Source organism: Brachionichthys hirsutus, chromosome 16, assembly GCF_040956055.1.
Source record: "Brachionichthys hirsutus isolate HB-005 chromosome 16, CSIRO-AGI_Bhir_v1, whole genome shotgun sequence".
NCBI lineage: Eukaryota > Metazoa > Chordata > Actinopteri > Lophiiformes > Brachionichthyidae > Brachionichthys > Brachionichthys hirsutus.
In genome coordinates this window covers 601,163-613,662 of record NC_090912.1, presented here as the reverse complement: position 1 = coordinate 613,662, position 12,500 = coordinate 601,163, and the positions used below count along the sequence as shown (strand labels likewise).

The 12,500-nt window shown below is 51.1% G+C and overlaps 4 protein-coding genes across 5 annotated transcripts in view; 2 read left to right on the top strand and 2 right to left on the bottom strand.

The window, feature by feature from the left end:
• The window catches only part of wnk4b (WNK lysine deficient protein kinase 4b), an 8,679-nt gene extending 7,400 nt beyond the window's left edge, over positions 1-1,279 (bottom strand). Inside the window, exon 1 of the mRNA XM_068749449.1 lies at positions 893-1,279. Within this exon, the coding sequence (XP_068605550.1) occupies positions 893-1,279 (387 nt within the window). The remainder of the gene's footprint in view (positions 1-892) is intronic.
• Positions 1,280-3,610: 2,331 nt separating this feature from the next.
• On the top strand, positions 3,611-7,847 carry psmd3 (proteasome 26S subunit, non-ATPase 3). Its single transcript, XM_068749397.1, has 12 exons — positions 3,611-3,907; positions 4,200-4,390; positions 4,461-4,601; positions 4,680-4,816; positions 4,888-5,078; positions 5,178-5,281; positions 6,084-6,198; positions 6,287-6,406; positions 6,511-6,614; positions 6,705-6,860; positions 7,342-7,392; positions 7,606-7,847. The coding sequence occupies exons 1-12, from the start codon at positions 3,724-3,726 to the stop codon at positions 7,681-7,683; spliced, it is 1,572 nt and encodes a 523-aa protein (XP_068605498.1). The 5' UTR covers positions 3,611-3,723; the 3' UTR covers positions 7,684-7,847.
• A 1,320-nt stretch (positions 7,848-9,167) lies between these two features.
• On the top strand, positions 9,168-10,935 carry LOC137905218 (granulocyte colony-stimulating factor-like). 2 transcript variants are annotated; one of them, XM_068749431.1, is made up of 5 exons: positions 9,168-9,232; positions 10,040-10,209; positions 10,281-10,391; positions 10,481-10,612; positions 10,694-10,935. In XM_068749431.1, exons 1-5 carry the CDS (start codon positions 9,217-9,219, stop codon positions 10,901-10,903), a joined length of 639 nt encoding a protein of 212 aa, XP_068605532.1. In that variant the 5' UTR covers positions 9,168-9,216; the 3' UTR covers positions 10,904-10,935. The 2 variants fall into 2 exon arrangements, with proteins under 2 accessions (XP_068605532.1, XP_068605531.1); XM_068749430.1 differs by having other exon boundaries at positions 10,481-10,935.
• Positions 10,936-12,211: 1,276 nt separating this feature from the next.
• Positions 12,212-12,500, bottom strand: part of samd14 (sterile alpha motif domain containing 14) — a 4,703-nt gene continuing 4,414 nt past the window's right edge. The window contains exons 10-11 of the mRNA XM_068749413.1: positions 12,494-12,500; positions 12,212-12,373 (exon numbers count right to left, since the gene is read on the bottom strand). The exon at positions 12,494-12,500 is cut by the window's right edge and continues 149 nt beyond it. Of these exons, the coding sequence (XP_068605514.1) occupies positions 12,212-12,373; positions 12,494-12,500 (169 nt within the window). The remainder of the gene's footprint in view (positions 12,374-12,493) is intronic.

Here is a 12,500-nt window from a genome sequence, read left to right as displayed (position 1 = left end):
AGAGGAGCTAGCAGAGGCGCTAGCAGAGGAGCTAGCAGAGGAGCTAACAGAGGAGCTAGCAGAGGCGCTAGCAGAGGAGCTAGCCTTTGACATCATTAACTCTGTGTGTGCCGCTATCAACATCAACCAGCTGACTGTCCAATCAGATACTGTGTACAGAACGACGAGCTGCTGAGTCACCGCCAGCATTTATCTCTCAGACAGACACGCACACACTCACACACACACACACACACACACGTATTTTTTATAGTCTCCTGGAAACACGTGGCCAAACCATGCTTTTATTTTGACAGCTGCTGCCTCTTCCTCTACACATTTGATAATGAATCTTCTTCTCTTTCATAAGATAAAACTAGAAGAAGAAGATTTCTCTCTCCAGAAATCATGACTCAAGAGAATCCAAAGAACTGTTTTCTGTGTTTAGCGCTGAACCTTTAGCGTCTGCTGAAGGCTGAGATGCTAACTCGATAAGCTAACTGTGCTAGCTATGGTTAAAGTTCCCTGAGAGGTCGAAGGTGCTATTATGAGTCCTATGTGTCAAATATTAACAGTAAAACACAAATACATACACCAGCTATCAGTCTGCGTCCCCCTCCTTAGCCAATCAGAGCTCACGGTCACGTCCAATAAAACGATCACATGTGAACGTGTATACGTGTGTTACTGTGTGTGTTACTGTGTGTGTCCTGTCGTATATGTGTGTGTTACCGTGTGTGTCCTGTAGTATGTGTGTGTGTTATTGATGTATATAATGTAGTATTTATTTTGAGTGTTTCTGTTAACTGCAGCCGATCAATACTAAGATAAGCTGTCGGCTGATCAGTTTGTAGATGGATCGATGAAGTCAGAGCCTCACCATCATCATCCTCACCACACGTCACTGCGTTACCTGGAGTTCACACCAGGCCACCTCCACCGTGGTCTCCGTGTCCAGTCCTTTGTAAACCGACTTGAAGGATCCTCGTCCGATCTCCGTTTTAAACTTGAGGAAGCGTCCGTCGGGGGAGGAGTCTACCGCCTGCGTCTCCTCTTCATCACGCTCCTCTGCATTCTTTCGGTGCCACGGCAACGCCTCCCTATTCGAGTCGCAGAGCACTGCCGCTGTCTCCTCCCCAGAGTCTGAGCTTGCATCCTGATTGGACAGACGGTTGATCATGTCCTCTGATTGGCCATTGTCTGAGGTTGGCATGGTAACATGGGGAGGAATAGACTCTTCCTCCTCTTCCTCTCCTTCCGATCTTTTCTCGATGTGGTTGTCAGCGGTTCCAGGCAACATCCTCCTCCTCCTCACCTGTGTCAAGTTCCTCGTGATGTCAAAGGAGTGGGAGGAGCTAGTGGAGGACAGGTGAGCAGCGCGTTAATAGCGATTATTTATTCACGTATTAATATTTATTCGTATTTCATTTTTCTTTGAACCAGCTATCTCTGAACTCATCGTGAGGTTTGAACTCGTTTTGATAAGGTTCGTGTAAACAACAACAACAACAACAACAGCAACAACATCAACAACAGCAACAACAGCAACAACAACTCCGTAAAGCAGTTTTTACTTCCTTCCAAACACTGGCCCGGTTCCCAAGGATTAAAGTCCAAAGTCTGATCAGTTGGTGCCATAAATGTCACTCAAAGATCAATCGGGTTGATTGATGGGATCAGTCGTTTTGTTCTCCAGCAGAACACGGTTAAACATCGGTCAGAGGACAAAACAGAACCAGAACCAGAACCACAATATATTTATGAATCCGGAGGACACCACTCCAAAATAAGAGCACATTATCATACAACCTTGTTAAATGTTGGCGGGTGTGGGGCGTGCTGAGCCCTGAGTTCTGTCTGCAGGGGCGACCCGGTGAGCGGCACCAACCTCCATTTCTGTCCTGACGTCTACGGGGTGTGTTTGTCTTGTCAGTTTTTGATAGATTTGTAGTTTACAACAAATAATAAATATATAAAAGTAAAAAAAAAAGACAAATCACAATTCTTTAAAATAATATCACAAAATGTAAGTATATGCTGAAAACATGGCTCACCCAGTCTGTGTAAAAATACACATTTGTTCATGATATGAAAATACATTTGCAGTTATATTGATATTGTTGTTGTTGTCACATTTCCTCATTTAATTGTCTGATATTCTGTGTTTTTATAGGTTTGTTGTACACTTTGAATAGAATATGTTGTAGTTTGACTTGCCTGAATTTATTTTAACTTTATTCATCGTGAATGAATTCTGAAATGGCATGAACTCTACATTCTATTCTATTCTATTCTATTCTATTCTACTTGTATAACTGAAGTTCACTTACAGTTTCGGCAGAAGCCGGTTTGTTTTTGAGCGACTCCAGCAGGTTGACCCACAGAGGTCCTGTGAGGTTCGGGTTCGGGTTCGGGTTCGGGTTCCAGCAGGTTGACCCACAGAGGTCCTGTGAGGTTCGGGTTCGGGTTCGGGTTCGGGTTCCAGCAGGTTGACCCACAGAGGTCCTGTGAGGTTCGGGTTCGGGTTCGGGTTCCAGCAGGTTGACCCACAGAGGTCCTGTCAGGTTCGGGTTCGGGTTCCAGCAGGGTCAGCTGCAGTCCGGTTCTCTGAGCTTCAGCAGAGAGACATGCCGTCCGCCCCCTCCCTCATGATGACGTGAAGCCTCGTCTCCACCGTCACAGCGCGAGTTTTATCAGCACGGACCACACGGCACGCGCTGCAGAGAGCCCCGCCCCCTGAGGCCCGTCACCTGGACAGATAAAAACACCGCATGTCAGAATTTATTAAAACTTATAAAAATAATTGATTACTTCCTGCCAAGGAGGTTCTGTTTTTTCCGGCGTTTGTCCGTTTGTTAGCACAATTACAAAAAAAACTGTTGGATGGATCTGGATGTTAAAAACAATCTGAAGAATCTATGTCTAATTTAAATCCCATTAAATGTAAAGAATCTGGATTTTCCCATTATGGAGGCTTTTCAAAAAAAATCTGAAATATCTGCATTAAAATCACTCACCAAAAATCAGAGTCATAAAGAGGTTCGATATGAACCATCATGAAACACGTCTCCTGGTTCTGATCCAGAATGAGGTCAGGAACAAATATTACAGTTTAACATTAAACCCATTTATGGATCAATTCTGATTTACTTTTCATGGTTGGTGGATAAAGATACCAAAAACACTTAGAAGCGGAATGAGCGGCTTGGCGGAGGTCTGTGCTCTCCGAGTGGATTTCTAGTTTATTATATCTTATATTGATAAGATATAAGGTTCACAGGTCTGCTGTATTTACTTTTATACCATACTTCACTTTTCATTCAATCAAATCTTTATTGCAGACACAATGATCCAATTAAAAAGCACACATAACATTTACAACATTTACATTTCATTCATTCATTTTACCTTATTTCGGAGTTTAAGTATCGATATTCTATTAAATATAGTATTTTGTATTCATTCAGTGTGTTTTTGTCATCGATTATTTCTTTTTTTGTGTTTATTTTTCTGTCAATCCGTCAATGTGAGAAGAGAATCGATTAATCTGTTATCGATTACCCACGTCTGTCTTCTGATATCAACTTCTACAGTCTTACAAACTCCCATAATCCTTTGCGCCGTGAAATAGTTGCCAGTCATTGTGGGACCTAACGGAGCGCAGAGAGCGGAGCTGGCTGCGGACGAGCTTTATTTAATCAGACCGACGGAGGTTCGTTTTCGGCCGGTTCTCTTCCTGACGTCATGAAGGAGACTGCTGCCAAGCGGCGGGAGAAAGGTGGCGGCAAAGACCGGGACTCCAAAGCCGAGAAGCCGAAGGACCCGGGCCCGGAGCCGCAGGACGTGGAGATGCCGGAGGAGGCGGCGGCCAACGCGGCGGCCACCGCGGCCAAACAGCCCAAGGAGCTGGACAGCGCGACTCTGGACGGTACCGCCGACATTAGGTTCTACCGTCGAAATCACCGGTGCTCGAGTCGCTTCCCCGCCGGCCCGGTTCACCGGAGCTGTCGTTCAGTTAGCATGGAGCTAGCCTGTTAGCCAGCAGTAAGCTAGCCAAGCTAGCTTCTAAACAACAACAGGTGGTTGGAGGCTGGACTTCGGCTTCCATCCCGGATTAAATTTAAATATCCATATTCAACCGATTATGTGTTTACCGATCAGCGGTGAACCCTCGTTAACGTCTTCCGGTCAGACCGGTAAACCTTTGATCCCCTCCTCAGACATCAGGGAGCACGTGAAGCAGATCGAGAAGGCCGTGTCGGGGAAGGAGCCTCGCTTCGTGCTCCGGGCTCTCCGAGCGTTGCCGCCCACCAGCCGCCGGCTCAACGCCAACGTGCTCCACAAGGCCGTCTTCGGCTTCTTCACCAGCAACACGGCCACCAGAGACTTCCTGCTGGGCTTCCTGGAAGAGGTGCGGCCCCACGGCGGCTCTCTCTGCGGATTGATCCTGGATTAACCGATCGATACGGATCCCGTTTCAGCCGATGGAGGCGACGGAGGGAGAAGTCCCGTTTCGTCCGAGGACGGGCAAGGCGGCGTCGGCGCCTCTGCTGCCGGAGGTGGAGGCTTACCTGCAGCTGCTGCTGGTGGTGCACCTGACCAACAACAAGCGATACCCCGAGGTCAGTCTGACGGTGGTGCAGCGGTTAGCGCTGGCGCCTCACAGCGACAGAATAGAAACGCGCGTTTGTGCTCTCCAGGCTCAGAAGGTGTCCGACGACCTGCTGCAGAAGATCGCCTCCAAGAACCGCCGAGCTCTGGACCTGGTCGCTGCCAAGTGTTACTATTACCACGCCCGCGTGTACGAGTTCCTGGACCGGTCCGACGCCATGCGCAGGTACGAGCGTCCACACCAGCACCGACGCCGCCGCGTTCAGTCGCCCGCCGCTGACCGTGCTCCACCCTCAGCTTCCTGCACACTCGTCTCCGCACGGCGACGCTGCGCCACGACGCCGACGGCCAGGCCGTCCTGCTCAACCTGCTGCTGAGGAACTACCTGCACTTCAACCTGTACGACCAGGCCGAGAAGCTGGTGTCCAAATCGGTGTTCCCCGAGCTGGCCAACAACAACGAGTGGGCCCGTTACCTCTACTACACGGGTGGGACGCGCGTGTGTGTTTGTGTGTGCGTGTGTGTGTGACGCACGGGAGAGGCCTGTGTTTAGTCCTGTTCTAATTTGCATGTCATGTGACCTCCAGGTCGTATTAAGGCCATCCAGTTGGAGTACTCTGAGGCCCGGCGGACTCTGACCAACGCTCTGAGAAAAGCTCCACAACACACGGCAGTGGGCTTCAAGCAGACGGTCTGTAACACACAGGCTGTAACACACAGGCTGTAACACACAGGCTGTAACACACAGGCTGTAACACACAGGCTGTAACACACAGGCTGTAACACACACAGGCTGTAACACACAGGCTGTAACACACAGGCTGTAACACACAGGCTGTAACACACAGGCTGTAACACACAGGCTGTAACACACAGGCTGTAACACACACAGGCTGTAACACACACAGGCTGTAACACACAGGCTGTAACACACAGGCTGTAACGCACAGGCTGTAACACACAGGCTGTAACACACACAGGCTGTAACACACACAGGCTGTAACACACAGGCTGTAACACACAGGCTGTAACACACAGGCTGTAACACACAGGCTGTAACACACAGGCTGTAACACACAGGCTGTAACACACAGGCTGTAACACACAGTCTGTAACACACAGGCTGTAACACACAGGCTGTAACACACAGGCTGTAACACACACAGGCTGTAACACACACAGGCTGTAACACACAGGCTGTAACACACAGGCTGTAACACACAGGCTGTAACACACACACACGCCGTAACTCACAGGCTGTAACACACCACAGAGATGCTTCTGGTTCTACCCCTGGTTCTGCCCCTGGTTCTACCCCTGGTTCTACCCCTGGTTCTACCCCTGGCTCTACCTGTGGTTCTGCCCCTGGTTCTACCCCTGGTTCTACCTGTGGTTCTGCCCCTGGTTCTACCTGTGGTTCTGCCCCTGGTTCTACCCCTGGTTCTACCTGTGGTTCTGCCCCTGGTTCTACCCCTGGTTCTACCTGTCTCCAGGTACACAAGCTGCTGATCGTGGTGGAGTTACTGCTGGGAGAGATTCCCGACCGGCTCCAGTTCAGACAGCCGTCACTGAAGCGGTCGCTGATGCCCTACTTCCTGCTGACCCAGGGTCGGTACCGCCGGCGTGGCGCCAGCATAGAACCATAGACCCGATAAACTGCCGTGGAACCAACCTGTCTGCTTCTACCTGTGTCCAGCGGTGAGGACGGGGAACCTGGCCAAGTTTAACCAGGTGTTGGACCAGTTCGGGGAGAAGTTCCAGGCGGACGGGACGTACACGCTGATCATCCGGCTGAGACACAACGTCATCAAGACCGGTGAGCCAATCAGAGGCCGGGACACGAGCTCACGCCCTGATTCCATTCGATTGATCCGTGTGTGTGTGTGTGTGTGTGTGTGTGTGTGTGCGTGCGTGTTTCAGGCGTGCGCATGATCAGCCTGTCGTACTCTCGCATCTCTCTGGCCGACATCGCTCAGAAGCTGCAGCTCGACAGTCCAGAGGACGCAGAATTCATCGTCGCCAAGGTAACCAAAACACCCGGAGAGGCTGGGAACCCTCGTTTGGCGTGGCGTTACCCCAGTCACACACCGTGTGCGTGCGTGTGTGTGTCTCAGGCCATCCGTGACGGCGTGATCGAGGCGAGCATCAACCACGAGAAAGGCTTCGTCCAATCGAAGGAGACGATGGACATTTATGGGACCCGAGAACCTCAGCTGGCGTTCCACCAGAGGATCTCCTTCTGCCTGGACATCCACAACATGTCTGTGAAGGTGAGCAGCTCTGAGCCCCCATCCAGTCCCTGTTCAGGTCCAGGGTCCCTGGTTTCAGGTCCAGAGTCCCTGGTTTCAGGTCCAGAGTCCCTGGTTCAGCTCCAGAGTCCCTGGTTTCAGCTCCAGAGTCCCTGGTTCAGGTCCAGAGTCCCTGGTTTCAGGTCCAGAGTCCCTGGTTTCAGGTCCAGAGTCCCTGGTTTCAGGTCCAGAGTCCCTGGTTCAGGTCCAGAGCTCCACCACTGCTGACCCAGAACAACCGGCAGCTCGGAACCAGAAGGTTTGGGATGCTGTTCTGTGGAGCCGCAGAACCCAACTGGACCTTCAGAACTAGACCGCCAGAGACTGCATTCAGGAAAACACTTTAACATGATCTGTTTATTGATCTGTTTATTGATCTGTTTATTGATCTGTTTATTGATCTGTTTATTGGTCATTAGCAGCTGATCAGGAATAGATAACCCGAGTTCTTTCTGTCCCGAAGGCCATGAGGTTCCCCCCGAAAGCTTACAACAAAGACCTGGAGTCAGCAGAGGTAGCGCACGCACCCACACACACGCACGCATGCACACACACACACACACACGCTAGATCTACCTGAGAAGCTGCTCTGTTTCACTTTTTCAACAATTAAATGTAACACATTTCCAGAGGAATGGGGAAAATATCACTAACCTGTTATTACCTGTGTGTGTGTGTGTGTGTGCACACGTGTGTGTGTGTGTGTGTGTCGCCGTGGTGACTTCAGGAGCGTCGGGAACGCGAGCAGCAGGATCTGGAGTTTGCTAAAGAAATGGCAGAAGACGACGACGACAGTTTCCCGTGATCCGTTCTCCTGACTTCCTGTGCAGACAGGAAGTTGTGCGTGTGCGTGTGTGTGTCTGCCCACTGATGTTGGTAGATCAGTTATTACCCACAATCCCCTTCCCTCTTTCTGCTGTTATCTGTTTGTTTCTCTCACTCTAATAAAAAACACTTTGGTTTTGCTTACATGCTTGTGGTTTTCTGGGTAATGTAGTTCTGTTAGCTGCTGGGCTCCGTGCGGATCGCTGCTCTTCCTCACTAAATGCGATGAAGACGATAAAATGTTCCCATAGAGTAAAATTCGAGGTGCCGGTGGTTTATATAAAAAAAACACGACATGCTAAAGATACATTTTGCCTTTTGAAATAAAATTGAAATCAATTTGAATATTTGTCAGAGAAATACAGTTTTTATCGTGTTTTATTGTGGCTGAGTGAATTGATTGCATATTTTACTGTTCCTGATAAGATTCCCAATATTTCCTGAACATTTCATCAGTTATCTTTCTGACAGTCGAAAACCAAATTCACAACGCTTTGCATATTTCTCTGAGAATGTTTTTTAGTGTTTAATTCCATTTAAAGTCTTAATTAACTCTTCCCTGCATCTTTAATTCCTCGTGGTTATTTGGGCTTTTTGGACCTGATCGGTGTAAAAATGTTACAAATAATTAGTGAGTAATGGCGTGTAAAACTCCAAACCGAGGAGGGTAAATAAATCAGATCCGTCAATTAGGAAACAAAGTTCTTCCTGGGCCGCACCAGAACCTCCAGGATGAGTCACCTGCGTGTGGTAACATTTCTCCCGTCAGTATTTGAAGTACTGAGGACGTCACTACAAATATTACACAACTCAAGTCACGGATCTGCTTTGATCATCGGTGATGACTCGAGACCCGGTCCAGGAGGACTGACTGTCCTCCTGGACCGGGTCTCGTGTCCTCCTCCTGGACCGGGTCTCGTGTCCTCCTCCTCCTGGACCGGGTCTCGTGTCCTCCTCCTCCTGGACCGGGTCTCGTGTCCTCCTCCTGTCTTTGACTTGTCTTTCAGTGAGCAGGAACTTTAATATCTGACACATGAGCTGGGTTGTCCAGAATTACTTAAGGGAAAATACGCCGAGAGAAGCGTGACGTCACAGACACGTCCCCCGCACCGTGAAGTACTTATTAGTAATATTAAATAAGCAAACAGCTAAAGCTGAGTAAGTTCTGGAGACACGCACACACACGCGCGCGCGCGCGCACCTACGCACACACACTGGGCTCCGTGGACTTTCACTCGCGTGGGCGCGCCGAAGCGAAGGTGTAAAGTCACCTGAGCAATTAGCGCGGGAGTCGCGCGCGCGTTGCGGATCTTAAAGGCTGTGACGCAAGAAGCTTCGCCACTTCGGCGTTCGTCGGAATGCGTGTGACGGCGTGACGGAGACCCGCGTGGGAAAACCCCGCCGGTGGAGGTCACGCAATAAAACGGCTGCAGATGGAAGCCGGCGGAGACTTTAGCGAGTTTACCGGCGGACGCACTCCGAGACGCAGAGACCGACAGCCGCCCTGATCGACATGAACGCGCGGACAGGTAAGATCAGGCGGAGCCGAGCCCTGCGACAGGTAGACCCGGGTCCGGGTCTAAGCTGGAGCTCAGTGACAGGTAGAACCGGGTCCGGGTCCGGGTCTAAGCTGGAGCTCAGTGACAGGTAGAACCGGGTCCGGGTCTAAGCCTGACCTCAGTGACAGGTAGAACCGGGTACGGGTCCGGGTCTAAGCCTGACCTCAGTGACAGGTAGACCCGGGTCCGGGTCTAAGCTGGAGCTCAGTGACAGGTAGAACCGGGTCCGGGTCCGGGTCTAAGCTGGAGCTCAGTGACAGGTAGAACCGGGTCCGGGTCTAAGCCTGACCTCAGTGACAGGTAGAACCGGGTACGGGTCCGGGTCTAAGCCTGACCTCAGTGACAGGTAGAACCGGGTCCGGGTCCGGGTCTAAGCCTGAGCTCAGCAGGGATTCGCTGCATCAGACCTGGGGGGGGGGGCTCAGCTTTAGTCTTTAAGCTTCTCTACCTGAGCTCAGGTGGGCTCAGGTGGGCTCAGGTATGGGGGGTTATTAGAGCCTCCTCGGCCTCCATCCTGGATTCCGTTTGAGTTTGACCCGAGTGACTTACGCTACTGATGCTAACGTTAGCCCGTTGCAAGCAGCACGTTTGCAGATGACGCCATCATTTACCTGTGATGTCACGTTTGTGAGGCTAACGGTTTGATAGCGGCGTGCTAACCGGATTTACTCTCTGTTAGCGTCCTGCTAACCCGCTCCGGTCGCTTTGAGCATTGATCGCTGGTTGCAGGATCGGCCCAAATGGAGGATACTGATGTCTGCCCTTTGTTGTCGGCAGTGTTTACCCTCCATGCCTTCATCCTACTGCACTACTTCCTGATTGTGGTCCAATCGGCTCCCGTCAACCCTCCGCCGCCGTTCAGAGAGGCGGCTGAGAGCGCCAAGATGCTGGTGGAGAAAATCCTGGAGGACATCGTCATCGTCCACGCCGCCACCGTCCACACCGAGGTAGGGGACGCGTCCGATTGGCCGCTGCGTCCCGTCTGTTTCCTGAGTTGATGACTTCCTGTTCCCCTCAGGGTTTAACCCTCAAACCCTCCGCCCCGGCGGCGACCCTGCAGACGATGGCGGCGTCCCTGGGCGTCCCCGCCGCGCCGGTCCTCAAGCCGCTGTCTGAACACTTCACACTGGTGAGTCTGACCCAGGAAGTTCTTCCAGAGGTCCTGGATGGGGACTGTTTAGACCCGGTTCCTAACCTGCTGCGCGTCGCCCCCTGCAGGACGCCTGTTTGAGTCGTATGCTAGCGGGCAGCCGGCTGTACCAGGGGCTGATGGGAGTTCTGTCGGGCAGGCTGGGCGGACTGGGCGACCTGCAGGCGGACCTCAGAGACTTGCAGACGTCCATCGACAAGGTGAAGAAGAAAAAGCTTCCTGGTCTGTGGCGCTTCGCTCTGATTGGCTGCTCCATGCTAACAGCTAGCTGTGTGTTTCAGATAAAGCAGCTCGCTCAGACTGACGGGGGAGGTGCGGCGGACGACGGTCCGTACAGCGGCCTGGACCTTGCGTCTCATCTCCATGGTAACTACGAGGTCCAGGTGGCGGCGCACCTGGCGCTGGTGCAGCTCCGCTCCTTCTGTCATGACCTGGTTCGTGGCCTGAGGGCCATCGCCACCTACAGGCCCGGAGCTGTAGGTGCACGCTAACTCGCTAACCCACGGTGGGATTTCTTCCGTACGCCGAGCCTCTGAAGGTGTCATTTTGGAGGCCCTTTGGGATCACCTGTTGAAATCTGATTGGCTGATGCAGAGCATTCCCAGAATGCATTGTGCGTCTCCCATGTCCTCAGTCGGGGGTTGGATGCTCTGCTTCTTCGCCAGCCAGCAGGAATGTCGCTCTGCAGGTCTGGACGTGTTCCGTTCCTAATCCTGCTGCCGATCTCTGCTTCACCGATCAGCGGAGGAAATATCCCCACTGATTGATCTCTGATCAGCACTGAGGATCGACACATGACCCGAGGACCTGAACTTTATGATCACTCAGCTATTGATCGGCAGAATATTCATGAGCAGGAATTATTTTAAACTTCCTCGAACTACCTCAAATAATTTTTTTTAACCCAAGAATGGACTAATCGATAATGGACGTAATATTCATGCGTCCTGATACTAATTTTTCACATTAAAGGAGTCATGGAGATGCTTTTATTGTGAAGGAGCTGCAGGAAATGTCCCCGTTGGCATGGATACGCTAACGTTTCTTTATTTATTCATCTATCTTCCTCGACCGTCTTGCGGGTCACGGGTGTTTATCCCAGCCGACACCCCGGATGTGTCGCCAACAAGACAGACAACCGTTCACACACACACACACACACTCGGACTCTACGGAGTAATCAATATATCTGAGCGGCACGTTTTCTGGGAGAAACTGGAAAACCCCGCACAGAATCGAACCCAGAACCTTCTGGTTGGGAGACAGCAGCGCCCCCCCCCCCCCCCCCACCACACACACACACACACTGTGCTGCCCTTTGTTCATATGTATTTATATTTGTCTGTTATTGATCGTCCTTTATTTATTGATTATTTATTGTTTGTACTGTTGGGAGCTGAGTGAGCGCGGGGAGGAAGTGTGTCGCTACAGGAAGTGAACGTTGTCTAAGCAACCAGGCTGATGATGTCATCGCTCAGCCACTGACGTGTCATCAACCCGTATTTATTGATCCGTCTGTCGGGTGTTTAGTAACCGTTCGGATCAGCAACTCGTCAGCGATCTTTGTTTTGAACTGGAATAAAAATCTTTTTTAAAATCTGTATTTAAAAGTTGTTTATTTTTTTCAGTCTGTGCAGCGGGGTGCGTTCCATTCAGCTTGTCCCCCCCCCGTCAGAAAAAAATGGTGTCAGAAACCATTTGATTCTTTTTTGATCAACATTGTTTTATACTTGTCGCAGTTCTGTTTTTTAATGGCATCAACAGCCCCCCCCCACTGATTGTCAGCCCCCCCCCCCGTGTCAGTTCCGGCCGTGCTGCTCCTGCTCTCTTCGTCGTTGTTTCTTCTCTCGCTGTTTCTCCATCTTGTCCAGCGCTTTTCTCTCTTTCTCTGCTGCAGTTTGGATTTCTTTGATGCGACGCTTCAGAGCGCTTCGATCCGATGAACTGGCCACGCCCAGTCCCTGCAAAGGAGGAAAGAGGCGGGTCAGATGGTCTTCCATCCACCAAGCTGCTCTCTGATTGGTTGAGACCCTCCGCTGGTGAACTGAGCGTGCTCAGATCCCACTAAATGTCCCGCGCACCTTCAGC

What these genes read in the sequence shown, in the direction of transcription:
- psmd3 (XM_068749397.1), top strand. Translation starts at nt 3,724, where the DNA reads ATGAAGGAGACTGCTGCCAAGCGGCGGGAGAAAGGTGGCGGCAAAGAC. An exon ending in CAGTGGGCTTCAAGCAGACG is followed by an intron (nt 5,282 to 6,083) that starts GTCTGTAACACA and finishes ACCTGTCTCCAG; the next exon opens with GTACACAAGCTGCTGATCGT. An exon ending in AAGACCTGGAGTCAGCAGAG is followed by an intron (nt 7,393 to 7,605) that starts GTAGCGCACGCA and finishes TGGTGACTTCAG; the next exon opens with GAGCGTCGGGAACGCGAGCA.
- LOC137905218 (XM_068749430.1), top strand. An exon ending in CCGCCACCGTCCACACCGAG is followed by an intron (nt 10,210 to 10,280) that starts GTAGGGGACGCG and finishes TGTTCCCCTCAG; the next exon opens with GGTTTAACCCTCAAACCCTC. An exon ending in TGTCTGAACACTTCACACTG is followed by an intron (nt 10,392 to 10,480) that starts GTGAGTCTGACC and finishes CGCCCCCTGCAG; the next exon opens with GACGCCTGTTTGAGTCGTAT.